This window comes from Mustela erminea, chromosome 9 (genome assembly GCF_009829155.1).
Source record: "Mustela erminea isolate mMusErm1 chromosome 9, mMusErm1.Pri, whole genome shotgun sequence".
NCBI classification, from domain to species: Eukaryota; Metazoa; Chordata; class Mammalia; order Carnivora; family Mustelidae; genus Mustela; species Mustela erminea.
In genome coordinates, this window is record NC_045622.1 from 109,156,677 (window position 1) to 109,176,348 (window position 19,672).

The window sequence follows — 19,672 nt, forward strand, 5'->3', positions numbered from 1 at the left end:
ACTTGCCAAGTGCCATGTAGCTGGTAGGCGGTACAGCCCAAGGTAGTCCCAACTGGCTACAATCTGTTCTCTTCCCCACCTCACTCTGCCGCTGCCCCTTTAGGTCACCCATAGTCTAACGGATTAGAAAAAAAAGACTGATATAATTAAGAAGAAAGAAGGAAAAAATAATATGACCATGAGATGTAGCAGAAGCATTCAATGCAGCTGAGCACCCCATTCATGAAATCACTGCCTTGGAAGGGAGTTTCCTCAGTATGATCAAGGTCTTCACCAAAAGCCTCAGCAAACCTCATACTTACAGCATGCCGGGACAGTTGTCACACTGATGCTCCGTCCTGAGATGAGAAATGGGTCAGAATCCTCTGCAACTTCTCCCTTCCTGCTGATGGGAGGGGAAGCCCATTTCCATGGTGCCTCTGGGCACCCAACCAAGCCATATCCAGATCCGGGAGGGCAATTCAAATTTTATCACCCAGGACCCTCGTAAGAAAAGAGTTTGTTAGTGAGCTATTTGGAGGTTCATGCCTCAGGCTGCAGCAGGTGTCATGAAATATCCTCTGACTGATGGGGCAGAAGATGTTCTACAGTAGAGGAAGGTAACAGTGTGGAGAGGAGCCTAGACAGAAGCTCTTGGGAAGGTTTCCAGGCTCCAGCTTTTATCTGAGAAGGTTCAGGGTTATTGCTGTTTACAGTTCCAGTTCCTTTGCCGTCTGCATCTGATATTTATCTGTGGCCCCTCTGCCCTTCTGTTCAGAAGCAGCTGCCACTCACAGGGGGGAACAGTCAGACACCCGCCCCCTGAATTCCGTGTCTGAGCAGCCAGAGGAAAGTGAGTGCCCTAAGGAAATGGAAAGCGTGGGCAGCAAAACAATTCTAACAAATGGAATTGGAGACTTGAATATTAAGTTGTTACCTACTTGCATTCAAGCCACGCCCCATATAAGGAAGCCTCCTACTATTTAACCTTATCTGAAGCTCTGAGTTGGGGCAATAAGAAACCAGAGTATGTCAGTTATAATTCAATAAGAGAGAGAGAGAGAGAGAAAGAGAGAAACTAGACACCTAATATTAGAAAACAGGAGAGTAGACTCTCATTATTTCTCAGCATGATGACCATCATCACAGAAAACAGAAAAGCTTTGATGGACAAACTTTTGTATAATAAGGGAGACCATTAAGGGATTCAGATCAAAACTAATACAGGCAAATCAATAGTGCTCTATTCACAAAAAGCAACCAGTTAAAAAATGTCATTAAAACAGAGATCACTGGGCATCTGGGTGGTACAGTCGGTTAAGTCTCTGACTCTTGGTGTTGGCTTGGGTCATGATCTCAGGGTCCTGGGATCGAGCCCTGCGTGGGGCTCCACACTTAGTGTGGAGTCCTCTTGAAATTCTCTCTCTCTGCCCTTTCCACTCATGCTGTTTCTCTCTCTCTAAAATAAATAAAATCTTTAAGAAATTAAATAAAAACAGATCATAATACATGAAAACACAAGGCATAACATAAAATTCCTATATGAAAAAAATGTGCACAGCTTTTTAAGAAAAAGTTCTAAATGTTTAGTAAGGATCCTAAAAGATCTGGAAAACTGGGGCACCTGGGTGGCTCAGTCGTTAGGCATCTGCCTTCCGCTCGTGTTGTGATCCCAGGGTCCTGGGATCGAACCCCGCATTGGGCTCCCTGCTTCTCCCTCTCCCACTCCCCCTGCTTGTGTTCCCTCTCTCGATGTCTTTCTCTCTCTGTGTCAAATAAATTAATAAAATCTTTAAAAAATAAATGATCTGGAAGACTGAGGCATGACATCCCATTTCCTGGGTGGGGAAACTCCATACTGCAAAGATGTCGATCTTCTCCAAATCAATCTGTAATCCAGGGCATTTGGCTCAACATTCCTAGCTCATTTACTATGTGTCAGGCACTGCTCATAGACTGTTCTCCACCTGAACACAGGCTCCTTTAGGGCATATGTTATCCTAACTTCCTCCTGGAGGGAAACAAGGCACCAGACATAGAAGCGCACAGGTCATGCATAGTGAAAGTAGAATATCTGAGTGCAGGTCCTTAGCCTTGAAGCTCTGGTGTTAGCTGTAGATAATCATGTCTCTAAATCTATTTCTAGCATCATGGACTCTTCTCAAAAATACAGTGTGGAATGAAAAAAAGCAAGGTGAAAAATTGCAGCATAGAAAGAACTCATGACTACAAGTAAAAAGCACCAAATGCTCATATTTTTTCTGCTGAAACTGCACATACAAGTACGTACAAGTAAAGGCTTTTTTATTTTTCTTTAAAAGATTGGAAGAGAATATTGGATTCAATAGCATTTGGCTCTGGGGTGGAAGGATTTTTGTTTCCTTGTTGTTGTTGTTAATGTCTACATTTTAAAGGGTCAGTATATGCATATATTACTGTGAAGTGTTTATAAATTACTTAGAAAACAGAGTGGACACAAATGATAATGGGGATTAAGTCAGGGTGGTGAAAACATGTTACTACTTTCTTTTTGCTTTTCTGTCTATCTTATTAAAGTCCCCCAAAAGGAGAAACATTGATTTTTTTTTCATTTTCCAAATATAAAATTGGATTAAAATATTGAGTAACACCTCCGTTGAGAAGCTCTGTGCTGGGGGTTGGAGAAACTAGAAGATGTCACCATGCCCTTGTCATACTGGTCCCGTGGCAATCGTCGCTTGAGATGGGTGTATGGAGTGGTGGAAGAAAACTTCCCGGGAAGGTGACATTCAAAGGGCTCGCTGGGAGGAGGAGAAGAAACGGAGGAAGACGGATCCTCTGGTGAGAATCCTGCTTCTGTGGATAGAGCTGGAACAGCAGAGGTCAGCATCTGGTCCTGAATCCAGGCCAGGGGCCTTGGGTTTTGTACTGAGGACACTGGGGAACCACCAAGGGTCTCAGGCAAAGGAGAGACAAAATGGATCTGACATTTAATCCCCCTCATTTCATGGTGAAGAGGAGGATTCGGAAGGGCTGAGATTTGAGATGAGGCTGGGAGACCTCAAGGACACTCTGGAAAATTCCAGGTGAAAGCTGACCGGTCATGGCCGTGGGACGGACAGGAGGACCTAGGAACACGGAACATTTGCAAGGCAGAATTGGCTGCACGGAGTATCTTCAGGTCTGGAAGTGGGTGGGCCAGTGGGAGCCCTGGATGGGTGGGGACTGAGTGAGGGTCTAAGGTCAGGAACCCTCAGGCTGACTTCGGGCAGCTGTGCTGTCTTGGGCAAGCCACTCAGCGTTGCTAGTGCATTCTGTCCTCTTTTGGAAACGGGGGCTCATCATTCCTCCACCCTGGATGGTGGGAGGATTAAGGAGATGACACACGGAAAGTATCTGGCACAGAGCCTGGTACTAAATGAACAGGAGATCCTGCCCCTCACTCTCAGTTTCCCATTGCCCCATGCCCAGCCATCCCCCATCCACAACATTCCCAGCCTGCCTTCTCCCCATGGCCTCATGTTGCCTTGACACACTTAGACAGGGATGGGGAAGGGAATCCACCCTCTGGCTCTATCCTGCCCCCCCTTCTCCTGGCCCAGAGAGAGGGATCCATGGACTCAGGTCGGAGCCCTGGCTTAGCTGTGTAATCCCCAGCTCTGTCTGGGCAATCTCTTTCCCTGTCCAGGAGTGGGGGCCTGCTGGCTGGGGGCCAGAACTGCTGGGCCCTGGGCCTGCCTGGTACTCTGGGTCCTCAGCCAACATGCTGAAGCTTTGGTGCCTTTACTGGGACGACCACTGACGTCTGCAGTGATTGTCGCATGTGTGTTAGTTGCTCTGTGTGTTTGGGGTGGGGTGGCGGGGGCGCATCAGGGGACTCCAAAAAGGAAGAAAGGCCTCGATTTGATTCCGTCTCTACCACTCGGCAGCCTCGTGCCCACGGACGAGAGATGAAACCCCTGTGGGCCTCAGTTTCTTCTCACATATGTTAACTCTATTCTAGCGTGCTGGGGGGGTGTTGGAGAAATCAAAGCAAATGAGTTTGTAACTAGCAGGAGAGACAAAGAACAGCAACGGGACGAGAGAACAGAAAAGGGCACGCGTGTCACGGGACCAGGGCGACATCTCACAGCCACAGGGTGCCAACAAAATGACAGACAAGAGCTAGGGGCGCCTGGTGAGTCAGTCCTTAAGTGTCTGCCTTTGACTTAGATCATGGTCCCAGGGTGCTGGGATTGAGCCCCACATTGAGCTCCCTGCTCCGTGGGAAGCCTGCTTCTCCCTCTCCCACTCCCCCTGCTTGTGTTCCCTCTCTCGCTGTGTCTCTCTCTGTCAAATAAATAAATAAAATCTTAAAAAAAAAGACGAGCTAATCAGACTTTTGAGACTTCCAGAGAAAGCGAAGGACACGTGACCTCCTGGGGGGCAGGGGTAGGGCACACAGAATAGGGGAGGACAGTAAAGTTCCAAGAAGAGGGGGTCCTGAACAGGGGCTGCGTGGGTGACCTGGTGTGGGCCTGATGACCCTGCCAGGGGGGAGGTGAAGCCCTTAAATGCCAGGCTGGGGCCTGACTGTGAAGACTCCAGGACTTCCAGCAGGAGTGTGGAGTGCCAGACCCTGCTGAGGGGCTGAGGACAGCACTGGTTGGCACAGCTTAGCAGCCGGAGCAAAAGGATGTGCCACTCACTGACCATCCCCACCATCTCCACTCTCTCGGTCTCCCCCCAACCGAATACCTCCACCAGCTATCCCCTGCCGGCCTCTGGAGCTGTCCCTGCTTTCTGCTGCTACTGGGCAGTACTTCCCTGAGCCCAGGGGTGTCCAGAGCAGGGCTGGAGAGAGATCAGTCTCCAGGTTTGGACTGAGGCAGAATAATTACCTGGAATAATAATAATAATTACCAGAATAATAATAACCTGGTCATGACGGCCGTCGGCCCTAACCAGGCTGATTTCTCCTTGGGCCGTACACTTGTGCATACAACAAGTGCACACTAAATGCAGAACCTCTAGAAGGCAGAAGACACCAGAATCCAGCAGAAGGCGATGTTTGTTAACTTGGGGTTTAAAATAGAACGGACATTAAAAAAAAAAAAAAAAAAGAATGAAAGTCCGGTGTCCGGAAGCGCACGTGAACAAGCCAGGCCGAGCAAAGGAGCTGGAGGTTATGAGGTGAAGCGTCGACTTGCACACGGGAAAGGCGGGCCCCGCGGCCAACGGGACTACACTTCCCAGCAGCCGCCGCGACAGACAGGCTACTCTTGGTCGCTCCGCCCACCTCCGAGGAAGCGGGGGCGGGGCGAGAGAGGCGCAGGGCAGCTTGGGCGCTCAGCTGGAGCCAGGGCGCGTGACGTTTTTCCTGTGCGCCGCCTAGCGTCCCCGGCGCGCTGGTTCTTTGGGTTCGGGGCCGTGAAGGTGACAGCGGGAGGTGACTGACCTGTCTCCCGCGATGCTGGCGGCGCGGCGGCTGCTCAGCGGGTCGCTTCCCGCTCGGGTGTCTGTGCGTTTCAGCGGCGACACGGTGAGGCCCAGCCTGCCTCCGGCCGGGGTGTCCAAGGGCCGGGTCTCGCTGCAGTGCTTGTGCACGCGCCGCCCCTTGGGTCTGTAGTGCCTTCTAGAGAATCCTGCACATTCCCCCGGTCCGGCAGGAAGGCTGCCGCTCCGGCCTAGGTGTAGAGCGGAATGGGTCCCGCTGGAAGGCTGACTTCCCCAGCCCTCGGTTCCTTGGCTTCCCTGTTTAACAGCCGGGCGACATAGGGGGAAATTGTGCAGGTGGGGAAGCGGCCGTGTCTCGTTCCTTCTTGGGACAGCCTTGTACAGTGTAATTCTGCACTGCCCCCATTTTACAGGTGCAGGAAACAAGCTTTGGGGAGGGGAGTCTCCTGACGCCCTATCCAGCGCTCTGCTCCCTGTAATGACTTTTAAGGGGTTGGCAGCCTGGAAGCCAGGTACCCTTAGCTCTCGCCTGGGATGCTCGCCACTGGGTCAGATGGAATCACAGACCCCACTTCTCATCAGCTTTATCCCGCGTGGGTCTCCCTCCATCACCTTTTATCCCAGCCCCAGGGAAGCGTTCCTTTTGCACCAGTAAACACATTTTGTCTCCAGGACAGTTAGTAATGTCAGGCCCTGGTCTGACCAAGTTTTGGCCCGGCGGGACAGCCAGGCAAGTGAATGGAAGTACCACTGGGCTCAGGGAGGTAGTATGGGGCTGTGGTTCAGGTGTGGGCTTTGACCACGGCAGACCTGAGTTCCAGTTCCATCGACTGCTTTTGGTTGTGTGTCCTTCTGCAAGTTCTGTTTGTTCTTGGCTTTGGTTTCCTCCTCCGTAAAGCAGAGGAAGTCTTTCGTGTCTTAGGGTTATGGGGATGAAATGGCATTTTGGACGCCAGACGCTTAGCCTAATATGCCTGCTAAACTTACTGGTGGTAGTAGTGGTATGACACCACGAAGAGTGCTGAGGCTTAGGCCGCTAACCTCTCTTCAGCCCAGCCCCAACTAATCAGGGGAACCCAAGAATCTGTAACTTTTGGCCAGGCCCTTCCTGACCCTAGAACTGTGCCAGGACACCTGACCCTTTGTGTCTTCAGACAGCAGCAAAGAAAACCTCGTTTGGCTCACTGAAGGATGAAGACCGGATCTTCACCAACCTTTATGGTCGCCATGACTGGAGGTGAGATGGTGCCCTTAGCTCGGCGGGTGGTCCTGGAGCAGGGCCTTTCCTCAATGCCTTTCCCACTCTGTCCAGGCTGAAAGGTGCCCAGAGTCGAGGGGACTGGTACAAGACAAAGGAGATCTTGCTGAAGGGACCTGACTGGATCCTGGGCGAGGTCAAGACATCCGGCTTGCGAGGCCGTGGAGGTGCTGGGTTCCCCACTGGCCTCAAATGGAGCTTCATGAATAAGCCCTCGGATGGCAGGTGTGTGTGGGGAGGCGGAGACGGGGTTGTAGGAGAAGCCTCGTGGGTGGCTGGGGCTTCCTGGGCCTTGGGGCTGTTTCCTTGGAAACTAAGAGCGAGTGAATGGGAAGATGCCTCCAGAGCATAAGTAGATGGGACTCGGTTCTCTCCAGTCTTCCTCAGTGGTAGCAGAATCAACACAAGAGTTTGACTGAGGCAGACTTATTGGCCAATGCTGTCTTCTAATTTTATAGTTTTGTGCATCTCCTGGTCTTTTTGAGCTCAGTTTTCTTTTTTGCAAGTGGATATTGTGCAATGATTAGAAAGTTTTCATAATAGCTTTTGCCCCTCACATTGGCACATAGAAAGCAAATGGTAAATGTCAACTACTTAACCTCCTTTTAACCCTAGAGATATGGCAGAGGTTCAGGAAGGTTCTCTGTGACCAAGAGCAAGTTTTGGTCTCTCAGGAAGGCACAAGGGGACATTTGCACTGAGCAGAACAACAGTCTTACCTGGGGTCGAGCCACGCAAAGGTGTAATAGGCAGTGAGCTTGCTGTCGTTGATAGAGAGCAAGCAGAGCCCCTGGGGACATGTTGGGGGGGACAGGGAGACATCTTTGAGGCTTCCTTGGGTGGAGGGGGTAGTGTGTAGTTGAAGGCCCAGCCCCAGTGGCTGTGTAGCCTCACCAGTGTGCTGGCACCCACAGGCCCAAGTATCTGGTTGTGAATGCAGACGAAGGGGAGCCGGGCACCTGCAAGGACCGGGAGATCATGCGTCACGATCCCCACAAGCTGGTGGAAGGCTGCCTAGTTGGGGGCCGGGCCATGGGCGCCCGCGCTGCCTACATCTACATCCGAGGGGAATTCTACAATGAGGCTTCCAATCTGCAGGTGGGAAAGGGGAGGGGCCTCCACAGAGGGGAAGGTGCTGGGTGTGCATGGCCCCCAGAGCTACCTCCGGGCGCTTTTTGTATATCCTGAGCCTCAGCTTGGGAGGCTTTTAGGGCTCTGTGACTCCTGGGGCAGGGGCGGGCTCCTAGACATTTTTCTGCAAAAGGGCCAAGGGGTCATTTCAGCCATTCGGAGCTCGGCGGCCCCTGTAGTGATGGGTCCAGAGCCAGAGTCTCACACCATTCTATTAGGCTCTTGTACAACAGTGACGAGGGAAAGGGTTAGGGTTCCCTGGCCCATAGCAGCATTGTGTTTCAGTGTTACTGCTACATATTTTAAAACCAACCCGGAGGGTCTTTTCCTCTGTTGCAGAAGTAGAACCTCCTCACGTAAAGATAGGAAACTGTCCACATACACAGATCTCCTGGGGATCCACTACCTGTAGGAAACTGCTTATTAAAATTTTCATTATTCCCTCAGCCTTTCTTTTAAAAATATGTGTAGCTGGAGACACTGTTAAGCTGTCATTACAGAAGTAGCACACTTTGTAAAACCCCTACGCCTCTCCCAGAGCATCTTCTGCTCACGCCCAAGGGGAACTTTTTCGTAGACTCTTATGAACACGGGGTTCCAGGGCCTGTGTCCCTCCCCACCACACAGTGTTCCCGGGCTGGCGGGAGTGGTTCCCTCACACTCCTGTCCCACAGGTGGCCATCCGAGAGGCCTACGAGGCTGGTCTGATCGGCAAGAACGCCTGCGGCTCTGGCTATGATTTTGACGTGTTTGTTGTGCGTGGAGCTGGGGCCTACATCTGTGGGGAGGAGACGGCGCTCATCGAGTCCATTGAGGGCAAGCAGGGCAAGCCCCGCCTGAAGCCGCCATTCCCCGCGGACGTGGGTAAGAGCTGGCCGGGTCCTGGGCCGTGTGCTGTGTCATGTGGAATCCCATCTGGTTTCACGTCCCCGCTGGTCATTCTTAGGGGATTTCCGAGTTCTTCTGGGCTGGGGGCCAGACACAGAGCAGGGTGGTGACAACGCAGAGGCCCTGCCTGCAGTCCCTCATGCCCCCATGGCAGACACCCGCGTCCTCTCCAGCCCTCCAGGGACTAGCGGGAGGGAGGGTGAGGAGGCAGTGCGGTGCCTGCTGGAGTTCCGGGTCCCATCGGGGATGGGACTGACGAAGGGGTGAAGGGGAGCTGGGTCACAGAGCAGGATCCTAGGACAGAGCCCCCTGCTGGGAACCTGATCGCACCTGCCGCCACCCTCTGGTGGCCACCAGTCCCTCATCCCATTCCTCCACAGGAGTGTTCGGCTGCCCCACAACCGTGGCCAACGTGGAGACCGTGGCCGTGTCCCCCACCATCTGCCGCCGCGGGGGTGCATGGTTCGCCAGCTTCGGTCGTGAGCGCAACTCAGGCACCAAACTGTTCAATATCTCTGGCCACGTGAACCACCCCTGTACCGTGGAGGAGGAGATGTCTGTACCGCTGAAGGAACTGATTGAAAAGCATGCTGGTGAGGCCTGGGGCCACCCAGGGCCGGAGCAGGGCGGGATGGCGGTGGAGAGAGCCAGGGTGGGAGGGTCTAGGGAGGCGGCGCCGCACGGGGGCAGACAGAGGTCCTGGGCTCAGGACTAGGTAGGTGCGCTGGTCCCAGCCCTGACCATCCATCCTTCTGGGGACTGACTGTGGTCCCAGGAGGCGTCACAGGTGGCTGGGACAACCTCCTTGCTGTGATCCCCGGCGGCTCATCCACACCACTGATCCCCAAGTCGGTGTGCGAGACGGTGCTGATGGACTTCGATGCGCTGGTGCAGGCGCAGACGGGCTTGGGCACAGCCGCTGTGATTGTCATGGACCGCTCGGTAAGGGCCACTGCTGCTCCCCACCCAGTCAGGACCCCTCCCCGGGCTTCCTGAGAACTGCCAGCTCTTGGATCCCAGTTCCTGTGACCTGAGACACAGTCACTGGGAGAGGGGGGAATTACCCCCCAAGACAGAATGTTTGTTTTGGTCTCGGCAGTGCTGGATGTGCAGGGTGGGGGAGGGGTGGCCAGAACGCCGCCTGCATTGGGGTGCTGCTGGGGGGCTGAGGCTTCAGCCCGGGGGCCTGCTCACTGTCTCTGGTCACCCCAGACAGATGTTGTGAAAGCCATCGCCCGCCTTATTGAGTTCTACAAGCACGAGAGCTGTGGCCAGTGCACCCCGTGCCGTGAGGGTGAGCACCTGGGGCGGCGTGGGGGCTTTCTTTGTGGCTCACCCTAGGCCTGGCTTAGGCACACGGGCAAAGGTTGGATGGGCTGTGGACACTGAGTGGACAGCGGCTGCTCCCAGCCGGCCGTCCCTTCTCTGGGCCCCACCTGCCCGTGGCCCCGCCCCACGCCCTGGCTGGGGACCATCGGGCCTTCTGGTCCTGCTCTGGCCGCAGGCGTGGACTGGATGAACAAGGTGATGGCCCGCTTCGTGAGGGGGGACGCCCGGCCGGCGGAGATCGATTCCCTCTGGGAGATCAGCAAACAGATAGAGGGCCACACCATTTGTGCGCTGGGTGATGGAGCCGCCTGGCCTGTGCAGGTACTTGCTGCCCTGCTCGCGGGCACTGGGGTGGGGCTGCTGAGGCCTCAGGGTGCTGGGATTTTCTCGGCTCCCTTCACCGCGGTTCCTTCCCGCCTCCAGGGTCTGATCCGCCACTTCCGGCCGGAGCTTGAGGAGCGGATGCGGAGATTTGCCCTGCAGCACCAGGCCAGGCAAGCTGCGTCCTGAGCCCGCTGCCCTGCGCGGACAGCCATGTGGCTGGACAATAAAGCCCGTGCTGCCCACTCTCCTGATGCAGCTTTCCTGCGGCCTTGCTCTTTGCTCTGTCCCAGCAGCCCGTTACTCATGGAGTCTATTTCCCAGGCAGAGTGAGAGGTTTCCTGTACCCTGCTTGGACCCCACTTCGGGGTGGGGATAGGTCAGCTCAAGGACATGTTACGAATCCACACCTTGGCTTCCTGTGGGTCAGTGTGTCCTCAGCCATCCCTCAGTGCGGATGGCAGGCGTGAGGACAGGGGGCTCTCCCAGTGTGACGAGGGGAAAATAGTGGCCAGGGGTCCAGACCTGGGCCTGGCCCAGTGTGGGCTTCTGGAGGGTGGGAGCAGGGAGAGCGGGGCCCGGTCTGCCCTGTGAGGCGGCGGGCAGGGAAGAGAAGAGACTCGGGCCTGCAGGTTTATTCTTGCTTTGTGATGGGCCGCGGGATGAACTGGGAAGGGTGGGCAGGAAAGCACAGTTGGACGTGGGGCTCGGTATAGGGGTGAGGCAGCTGTAGGTCCTCCCAGCTCTACGGGTCAGTTTTCGGGAGGTGGTGAGCAGCGCCAGGCCGGGGACCCGCTCTAGTCGCTGAGCTGGAGGGACGCGCCGTCCAGCGGGTGCCACAGCTCCAGTCGGTGGTCACTGCGGCCCAGGCACTCACACCAGTGCCACTGGCGTTCCCCGCCAGCCTGGCTACTCAGCTGTACCCCACCTGGGTTGGGGGACAGGGGTCAGGAGCCACATGGGAGCCCTTTGGGCCCCTCACCCAGCTCCCCTGCATTCTCACCAATGAAGTCGTCAGCTGTGCCCAGGTCGTAGTCCCATACAGACACCAGCAGTGTCTTCTGGGCCAGCTCCTCCCTTGGGCCTGCGTAGAAGAACTCCTGCAGGGAAAGAGGCAGAAGGGCAGGAAGGAGGGGCCCGAGTCCTTCACAGGTTCGGAAACAGGCTTAGGCAATGAGTTGCTTAGGTAAGGGGGCGGGTCTGTGCTCTCTGAGTGAGACAGAACACCATCCTCCCCAACCCCAGAGTAGCTGGGACTGCCCCCACCCGGCCCTGGCCTACCTCATTGAACTCGGGGTTCAGGGTCTTCTTCCGAACACTGGTCTTGTATTTAGATCTCTTCCCCACATTTGGATGCAGGAAACTGGTTGGGAAAGATAGGGTCAGTTTAGGTGTGGCCCCAGAGAGGGGTTCTGGGGAACCCCCGCTGCCCACCTGCCTGTCCACCCGTCTGCACTCACAGGCGGACAAAGGGGTCCGAGTAGCCGTTGGCATCCATGGGAGCGAGGTGGGCACAGCGCAGCACACCCCACCAGCAGGCCGCCCCGCCGAGAGCTGTAGCACAGGGACAGCAGGATGCGTCCCCGCTCCTCCCCTGCTGCCTCCACCTCCTCCTGCAGGGGTGGGCTGTGGTCAGCCCAGTGCAACCAGAGCTCGCCCACCCGCCCGTGTGCGCCCCCACGGGACAACTCGGGCTGGCAGCAAAGAAATTCGGGGCCAACAATTTAATGTTAGGATTCTGTTTCCCAAAACAGAATGGCGCCCTGGCACCCTGAAAGGGAACTACCAGATACGCCGTACTCTCCAGGGCCTGCGAAGGGAAGGGCTTGCTCAGGCCGTGGTACTGGTCAGTCCAGTGCACCTTTGTCCCGGAGAGGAAGGGCGCTGGTGTCCGAGTGGCACAAACATGCTAGGAGCTTCCTAAATGGCCTCTCGTTAAGCATCCATCACCCCCGTTCCCTGTGTCACAGAAGCAGCTCCGAGAGGCTGTTCTCTACCTGACGACATAGAGGTCACTAAATTTACAAAACTCCCCCCCTTCACTCCCCACCGCCCAGGGGACCAGGTTCGGAATGACCTTTGCCACCCTCAGTCCCTGGTGCTTGCAAAGGACTTGGGGAGGATGCCCAGGAAGAATGTTCCTCCCCTGCTGCACACAGGATCCGGTTACGGAAAGCCCAGCCCCCTTGCTCACATTCACTTCTCAGGAAAGGCACCCGCCTCGCGAGTCGTGCTTCTGTGCGCGGGGCTGGGACAGGAAGTGCTCGACTGGGGTGGGGGGGGCCTGCCCCGGCGGGGTGGGACTTGCCAGCTCGGTGTCTCATTGGCAGGTGCAGCAACTTGCGGCTCCACCAGGGGGCAGACAGCAGTGCCTGGCCCTTCCGTCCTAGAGGAGCTGGGGAGGACCTGCCGCAGCCTTGCAGGTGCCTCCCCGCCCAGCCCCGGGGTGGGGTTCTGGCCATGCCTTTGGTCTTTGGCACGGGGCCTCCTGCAGTCATTTCTGCCTCCTGACAAAGGCCTGTCTAGGGCTACAAGCCCCAGGAGTGGTCCCCACAATGCCCTAGGGGTTGACGTAGAAGCCTGGGAGCCCCATGTGCTGTTCATTCTCGCCTGGACCTTGACCTGATCAGGACATGGACGGATCCCACCAGTTTCAGCCTCTGCTTCTACACGGTCTGTGTCTCTGCCCCCTGAGAGCTTTGCTTGTCGCAGTACCCAAGAGCTGCTCGGGGCTGCTCTAGCCAGAGAGGCACCCTCCCTGCCTACACCCTGGGGTCTGGCTGTGCCCTGGGACTACGAATGCTCGGGCCTGTGAGAGCGATGGCTTCAGTTTCCCCAGACCCACCTGCGCCGGGACGCATCCCCTCAACCCGCCTCAGGTCCTGCCTGATGCGCTTCGGCTTGGGCCCCCGGCTGCCCCCCCGCATCCCTGCTTGGTCCGATCGTCCTACCCACCTCCTCATACAGGGACATGCCACGGGCTGTGTCCAGGCTCTTGGGCCTCTTGGTCTGAAAGAGCAAAGGGCCTGGTCACCTTGGCCAGACACTGCTCTGAGCCCCTCCTTGCTCCTCTTTCCGGCTTGCCCACCACAAGGATCCTGGTCCCCGCACCCTTACCCGTGCTGGCCTCACTCACCAGCTTCCGCTTCTCCAGACACACGTCGAAGCTCCTGGCTCGGTTCGGCACCAGCTTCCTCAGGGGCACCCGCAGTTCCCCCAGGGGAGGCACCCGCCGCCGTCGCCGCAGCCGTGGGTCCTCACACACACACAGCCTGGTGGCTGCCCCGGTCAGACCTGGCCAGGCAAGGCCTCCCCACCTCAGCACCCCCCACCCTGGGCTTGCCCCCTCGTAGCCCAGGCCAGATCCTCACCGCAGAGTCTTCCGCCCAGCATCCTGGCGGGTGAAGCCGTGGTAGGTGAGGGTCTCCTCCCAGACAGGCCCCCTCGTGCCCCGAACCGTACGGGTCCGCAGCTGGCTGGCCTGGGGGCCAGGTAGGGTGGATCAGGCCCTCCTCAGGCCCCAGGGCCCCATTCTGGCCCACTTCCCTGGTAGACCCCCCCAATGTACTCCCCAGCGACAGGGAGCTCCGTGCCTGATGTCCAGGCATTGGTGGGGAGGGGCACGGCAGGACCAGGCGGGGGTTCCGGGCTGGGGTGCGGCCAAGGGGCATCAGTAGGGGCCTGGGTGTCAGCCTCACCTTGCTGGCCCCTGGCAGCAGATTGGCTTTGACATAGGTGTCCACAGAGCCTGAGGCCGGTGGCTTGAGACCCTGAAAAGAGATGTTGAATGTGGGACAGGTCTGTGGCCCAGGCTCTTGGCCCACAGACCCCCGCCCCCATCCTCACCTTGGCACGGTGAGCCGTGCAGTGCAGGGCGCTGTTGTCCGCGTCAAAAAGAAGCGTGAACTCGAGGGTGCCCAGGGCAGCTAACAGCAGGTGGCAGGCAGGGTCAGCGCCCAACTCCACCCCTGCCCCGCTGCCCAAATGGCACTATGCCTCCTGCCCTCCCCCAGTCAGATGCTTGGGACGCCCCAAACTCTGCCCTGGCCAGGTTGGGCCAGAAGTGTCCCCCCTTCCTGGTCCCCTGTCCCCACTCACTGCTGTCATCTGAATCTCCCTCTGGCTCTGGGTCAGGCTGCGGCTGGGGTGTGGGGGTCACTGCAGGCTGTGGCTCGGGGGTGCGCAGGGTATGCTCAGCGAAGGGGTAGAAATGCGGGAAGTAGTTGGAAATGAGACGGATGGGCCGGATGGGGCCGGGGCTCACGTCGATGGCCATGTGCTCCCGCATGCTCACCCGCCGGGGCCGCCCCCGGCTCACCGCTGCAGTGCCTGCCATGGGGGCTTGGACATGGGGCCAGGGACTCAGAGAAGCCTCCACGGGCCGGGGACAGGGGGAACGCGGCGGGCCAAGGAGCCAGGATGATGAGGCATCCCCGAGGGCACTGGTGGGGGTCTTAGGTGGCAGCCAGGACCTGAGGACATAGTGCGGAGTCACAGCGGGCGGGGTGGGGGAAGAGGGGGGGTGCTCCAGCCCGAAGGAGGCCCGCGGCTACTCACCCGCTCTGTGAGCTGCTCCTCCTGCTTTGGTTCGCTGAGTAGAAGCCAGACTGAGGTGACCCTCGAGAGCAAGAACCTGAGCAAGGGGCCTCCCAGACCCGGTGACAGGGCCTGCCACTGAGGGGGAAGGGGCGGGGCTCCGAAGCGGGCTCCAGCGCTCGGGAGGCTGGCACCTTCTCTAGTGCAGGGGCTCAGCCGCCCACCTCCCTGCCCGCCACATCACACACTGTCATACCTATTTTTACCACCATCACGCGCCCTGCTCCCAGGTGAGGAGCCTGGAGGGCCACAGATGACACAAGGGGTGCGAAGTGTGAGGGGCGGCGGGAGGGGCCTGTGAAGGAAGGGGTGGGTGAGGCGGGAGGGAGCACGTGGGGAGGTGTCCAGGAGCAGAGAGTGGTGTGGGGGACACTTTGGGAGGTGCGGAGGGGGCACACGGGAGGTGAGGTGACAGGGCTCCTGTGGAGTGGGGATGGGCGCCGGGGTTGGAGACTCGAGGAGGGCGTCTGCCATCTGGGCCTCTTGGCAGCTCAAGCTTTTTCAAACACAAATCATGTCACTTCCACATCGACATCTATCTGCCCCTCTCCTGGCCTGGAACGCGATCCTAAGCCATCGCTGGAGCCAGCACGTGGCCCGGAGTGGTGGGGCCCCTCCCCACCCCCACATCGCTAATCTTATTTCCTCAAACACCTTAAACTTTGTGTATGTGCTCCTCCTCCTACCCCAGCTTCCCTCCTCTGCCTTTTGATCTGACCTGCTCTTGCCCACCTTTGGTTTCAAGGTCACTCTGCAGGGGAACTTGGCTGATTTTTACCTGCTCAACCTTCCCTTCTCTCCTTCCCTTTGGTCCTTTGGGGACTGCCCCCCTTCCCTAGGCTCAGTCTAGAGGGTTCATCCTCCTTCCCAGTTCTCTCCCCGCTGACCCTGCCGACCAAGAAATTCCAGCTACAGCGGGCCATGTGACAGGCTCAGGGAGGGCCAACCAAGTACAACTCTTGAGTTTAACGCCAGAGAGCAGCTCTGTTTTCTGGTGATGGGATCCTGGTGCTGTGCCGTCCCAGAGCTGTCACCTGCTCCTTACCTCTCACCTGCAGACTAGAGATTCTCCAAGAGTGAGGCCGACATAGTGGAAAGCACAGTAAGGGAAAGAGAGCCCCGAACTCCTGGATCCAGCCATGCCTGAAGCTAGGATATCTCAAGTTTATCACCATTCCTCTTCTGCCAAAGTCAGCTAGTGGGTGGAGGTTTCCTATCACCTGTCCAGGCTAATATTGCCCAGTCTACTGTGACAAGGACAGGACTGCTTACCACCTCTCTCTGTTCTATATAACTGATGTATAATTCCACTATTGTCTGTGCTTAATGAATGTATAATCACATGATTATCTGTGGGACCTACTCAGGTCCTCCCAGACTGGGTCACCCCAGAAGTCAGGGCAGCACAGAACCTGGTGCAACGGTAGGAGCTGGTCATGTTGGAACTTTGCAGTAACAAGCAGGGCTCCTCTTTGGATTCCTATCGCCTGGCACGGGGTCAGCTAAACACAGAGGCAGGAGCAGGAACTATAATGTAGTGGCTGAGTATGGACGCTGGAGTCAGTGAGGGCTTGGCTCAAGTCCTAGCTTGGCGTGAACTTGGGCAAGGTGTCTCTTCTCCCTGAGCCTTGGTCTCACCAGCCAGGGCCAGCGTTGGCCCCACCTCAGGGCTGTGGTGACAGCCAAGTACCAGTACAAAGTAAGCACCCACACTGTTCAGTGGGTAACAGCGTGTTGGGACAGAGGTACCCAGCCAGGAGGCCACTTGTCCCATGGGGTCTGCTCAAGGTCAAGGCCCCAGTGCAGACGATGCGGCTGCCACAGAATTGGTAAAAGCTCTTTATTCAGTCCAGGAATGGAGCTGGCCCGACAGACCGAAGGATGGGGCTGCCCAGGGCCAGGCCTTCAGCCTAGGGGCCGCTCCGAGCTGGCCAGACGGGGCTGGTAGGCACCAGGGGCCAGCAGCTGCAGGGTGAACTCAGTGATGATGGCCGTGAGCCCCCAGACACGGTGGGGCCCGTGCAGGAAGACAGGCAGTGTGTAGCTGAAGTGGCCACGCCGGCAGAAGTGGGTATACCCTTGGTTCTGTGCCTGCAGCAGGTGGGTCAGGGGCAGGGCGAATACCTCATCCACCTGTGGGAAAGAGGCGGTCAGAGAGCGGACGGAGGACTACTGCGGACGGAGCCTCCCCAGTGGGTCGGCCCCCACCATCGCCCCCACTCACCTCTTCCGGGTTGGGCCTGAGACTCTGGGGATCCAGGGGGCCCACGCTGGCAAGCACTGGCACCACGTTGGCCTTTTGCTGGGGCAGGAGGGTGACAGGCAGTCAGGGGAGGCATGGTCGTGGGGAGAGGAGCCTGAGGGGGACACCACCCCCTTGCCATCCAGAGCCCTTCAGCACTGGAGGACCCTGTCCTTGAGCCCACCGGCCTGGGTGACTAACTGAGGGCACTGAAACTCACCAGAGCCATGCAGCCCTCTGGGCCTTTGCAGACTGTTCCCACCGCTTAGAATAACCTTTCCTGACTTTTATGCCCCTAAAATCTCCCATTCATCATCCAATTCCTGTCTACCCTGTGAAGCCTTCCCCAACCCTCTTCTGCCAAGCTGGGCAGAGCTGGCTTACCCTGGGGCCACCTCCAGCCCCAGACCTGAGCATCAGGATCCCCCGTGAAAAGGAGTGAAGATACCCCAGCCCCTCTCTGTTGGGTGGTGTGGGGATGGAACGTGACCACCAGGCAGATGTCTAGGGCTCCACCATGCTGTCAGCCTGCCAGAGACCATGGCCACCCTCCTTGTCCCTGGTGGTGCCCTTACCCTATTCTGCACAGGCCGCAGGATGCCCCACACATGCTCCTCAGGTACAGAAAGGCCCAGCTCCTCATGGGTCTCCCTTAGGGCTGTGTGCACCACATCCTGGTCAGTGGGGTCACATTTGCCACCTGGGAAACTAACAAGCACAGGGAGCCTGGTCCTTGGTCTGTTGGGGCCATGGTGGGTGGGGGTGACAGCTGTGGCAGAGGGCTAGTCACCCACCTAAGCATCTTCAGTCTCTGCCTCTAGTTTGTAGTGAGGCCTCAGGCAAGCCACACGAGCTCTCCAGGCTCGGTCTACCTCCCCGAACGACAGAAGTAAGGGAGAGGCCCTGGAGCTCATGTTTTGCCTATGGTGGCCCCAGTAGCGCTATGACCCCCGGGGATGGGGACGCGGACGCGCACGCGGACGCGGACGGGACCAGGGCCGGTAACCAGGCAGCCCCCTCCGGCCAGCTTCTTCGGCTCCAGGACCCGAATCTCCCTTGAGTCTCCGGCAGGGGGCGGGGTCCTGACTTTTTGGAGGGGCAGACACAGCTCCGAGAGGTGTCCCCAGCTCGAGGCGGTGCGGGACGCGCTTCGAGGGGTCCGGCGTGGCGACCGGACAGGAGCACCCGCGGCGTCAGGCTCGGGGTGGAGGGCCGCGGGGCCGCGGCTCTCCCCAGACCCGTCCCCAGAGGCGGAAACCCAGGCTCGCAGAGGCGAAGTGCCTCGCTCAGGTGCCTCCGGTCCTCCCAGAGGGACAGGAGTTCCCAGCCGGTGTACCTGACGTCACCCTTGTGGCTCCCGGACAGGCGCATGGACCGCAGCGTGTAGAGCAGCGCCGGGACCCCGCGCACCGAGCACAGCGGCACCAGCACCGCGGCCGCCGCGGGGCGAGCGCGGAGCCGGGCCGTGGCCCCCGCCAGCAGCCGCCTGCAGCGCCGCTCGCCCTCCGCCGACAGGCAGTCGGGCTGCATGTCCGGCCCGGCGCAGCGGGACAAGGAGGGCGCCGGGCCTTGGGAGGGAAGGGGAAAGGACAGCACTCGTCCTCCGCCTCCCGGGGGAAGCTGGGCCGGGCCTTGGCGGCAGTCCGGGAGCCGCCCAGGGGTGCCCTTGGGGGCGGGGCCTACGTGGGAGGCGGGGACTCGGCGGAACGGGGCGGGGCCTGAAACCCCCCCTCTCCGTTGGAGGGCGGGGCAGGAAGGGGCGAGTCCCGAGGATACGGCTTCCGGCAGAGGGGCGGGCCCGGGTCGGGGGCGGAGCTGGCGGTGGTGCGGGGGGCTTGTCTCAGAGCCTCGGGGGCGTCTCGGGGCGCACGTCCGGCTTCCGCCCCCGGCCCTTCTGACCGCGGGCTGCGGGAGTCGGGGCGTCAGGCTTCGAGGCTTTGCCGGGCCCCGCGTCCCTCCTGTGCCGGTCCCTTTCCTAAGGACCTAACGCGAAGTGTTCCAGGATGTTGGGAAGTCAGCGTTTCGGGGGTCCACGGGGCGCTCCTCCTGGAGGCCGGGGACGTCAGGCACTGCGGCGGGAGCGCCCGGCCGGGTTCCCCTCGGGCTTCTCCCCAGGCGCCGCAGGCCTTTGCCCCGCGTTTCCCGAGGCTGGGAGCTGTCTCCCCTTCTCCCAGCCCCTTTCCCTCGCAATTGCTACCCCTTTAGGTGTTGGCTGAAATGTCACCTTTCTGTGAAGCTGTCCTGCCTCAAGTCTGGGCTGGATTCTCAAGCCCCTCTCCCTCCCCCGCCCCCATCTTGGCCTGGCCCGTGAGGTCACTGCCTGTCATGTCTCTGCATCTCTCCAGACTCCCGCTTCTCAGGACCAGACCACCCCAGTCTTGGGCACAGCCCCGGTACGTGGAGTGGCCGGTGTCACCGTGCCTTGCATTGCTTTTGAGCGGGTGCCTCTTTGAGCTGCAGTTTCAGTCCTCACCTCGACACACAAGTTAGGGACCAGAAAGTGCAGCCTCTGC

The 19,672-nt window shown here is 58.4% G+C and overlaps 3 protein-coding genes across 3 annotated transcripts; 1 reads left to right on the plus strand and 2 right to left on the minus strand.

The window, feature by feature from the left end:
- The first annotated feature begins 5,305 nt into the window (after window positions 1-5,305).
- Window positions 5,306-10,592, plus strand: NDUFV1 (NADH:ubiquinone oxidoreductase core subunit V1). Its single transcript, XM_032357656.1, has 10 exons — window positions 5,306-5,479; window positions 6,549-6,631; window positions 6,707-6,877; window positions 7,567-7,750; window positions 8,458-8,647; window positions 9,052-9,264; window positions 9,447-9,613; window positions 9,884-9,965; window positions 10,176-10,321; window positions 10,424-10,592. Exons 1-10 carry the CDS (start codon window positions 5,408-5,410, stop codon window positions 10,508-10,510), a joined length of 1,395 nt encoding a protein of 464 aa, XP_032213547.1. The 5' UTR covers window positions 5,306-5,407; the 3' UTR covers window positions 10,511-10,592.
- A 352-nt stretch (window positions 10,593-10,944) lies between these two features.
- LOC116598605 (double C2-like domain-containing protein gamma) lies at window positions 10,945-15,211 on the minus strand. The gene is given in 12 exon segments (XM_032357657.1): window positions 10,945-11,249; window positions 11,325-11,421; window positions 11,603-11,684; window positions 11,782-11,849; window positions 11,851-11,934; window positions 13,277-13,330; window positions 13,458-13,593; window positions 13,693-13,802; window positions 14,020-14,091; window positions 14,168-14,247; window positions 14,420-14,793; window positions 14,879-15,211. Coding segments are annotated over 11 exon segments (1,152 nt in total). The 5' UTR covers window positions 14,658-14,793; window positions 14,879-15,211; the 3' UTR covers window positions 10,945-11,118.
- A 1,532-nt stretch (window positions 15,212-16,743) lies between these two features.
- Window positions 16,744-18,827, minus strand: NUDT8 (nudix hydrolase 8). The gene is made up of 4 exons (XM_032357659.1): window positions 18,496-18,827; window positions 17,735-17,867; window positions 17,142-17,219; window positions 16,744-17,050 (listed from the first exon to the last, which is right to left on the minus strand). The coding sequence occupies exons 1-4, from the start codon at window positions 18,687-18,689 to the stop codon at window positions 16,823-16,825; spliced, it is 633 nt and encodes a 210-aa protein (XP_032213550.1). The 5' UTR covers window positions 18,690-18,827; the 3' UTR covers window positions 16,744-16,822.
- Window positions 18,828-19,672: the final 845 nt, after the last annotated feature.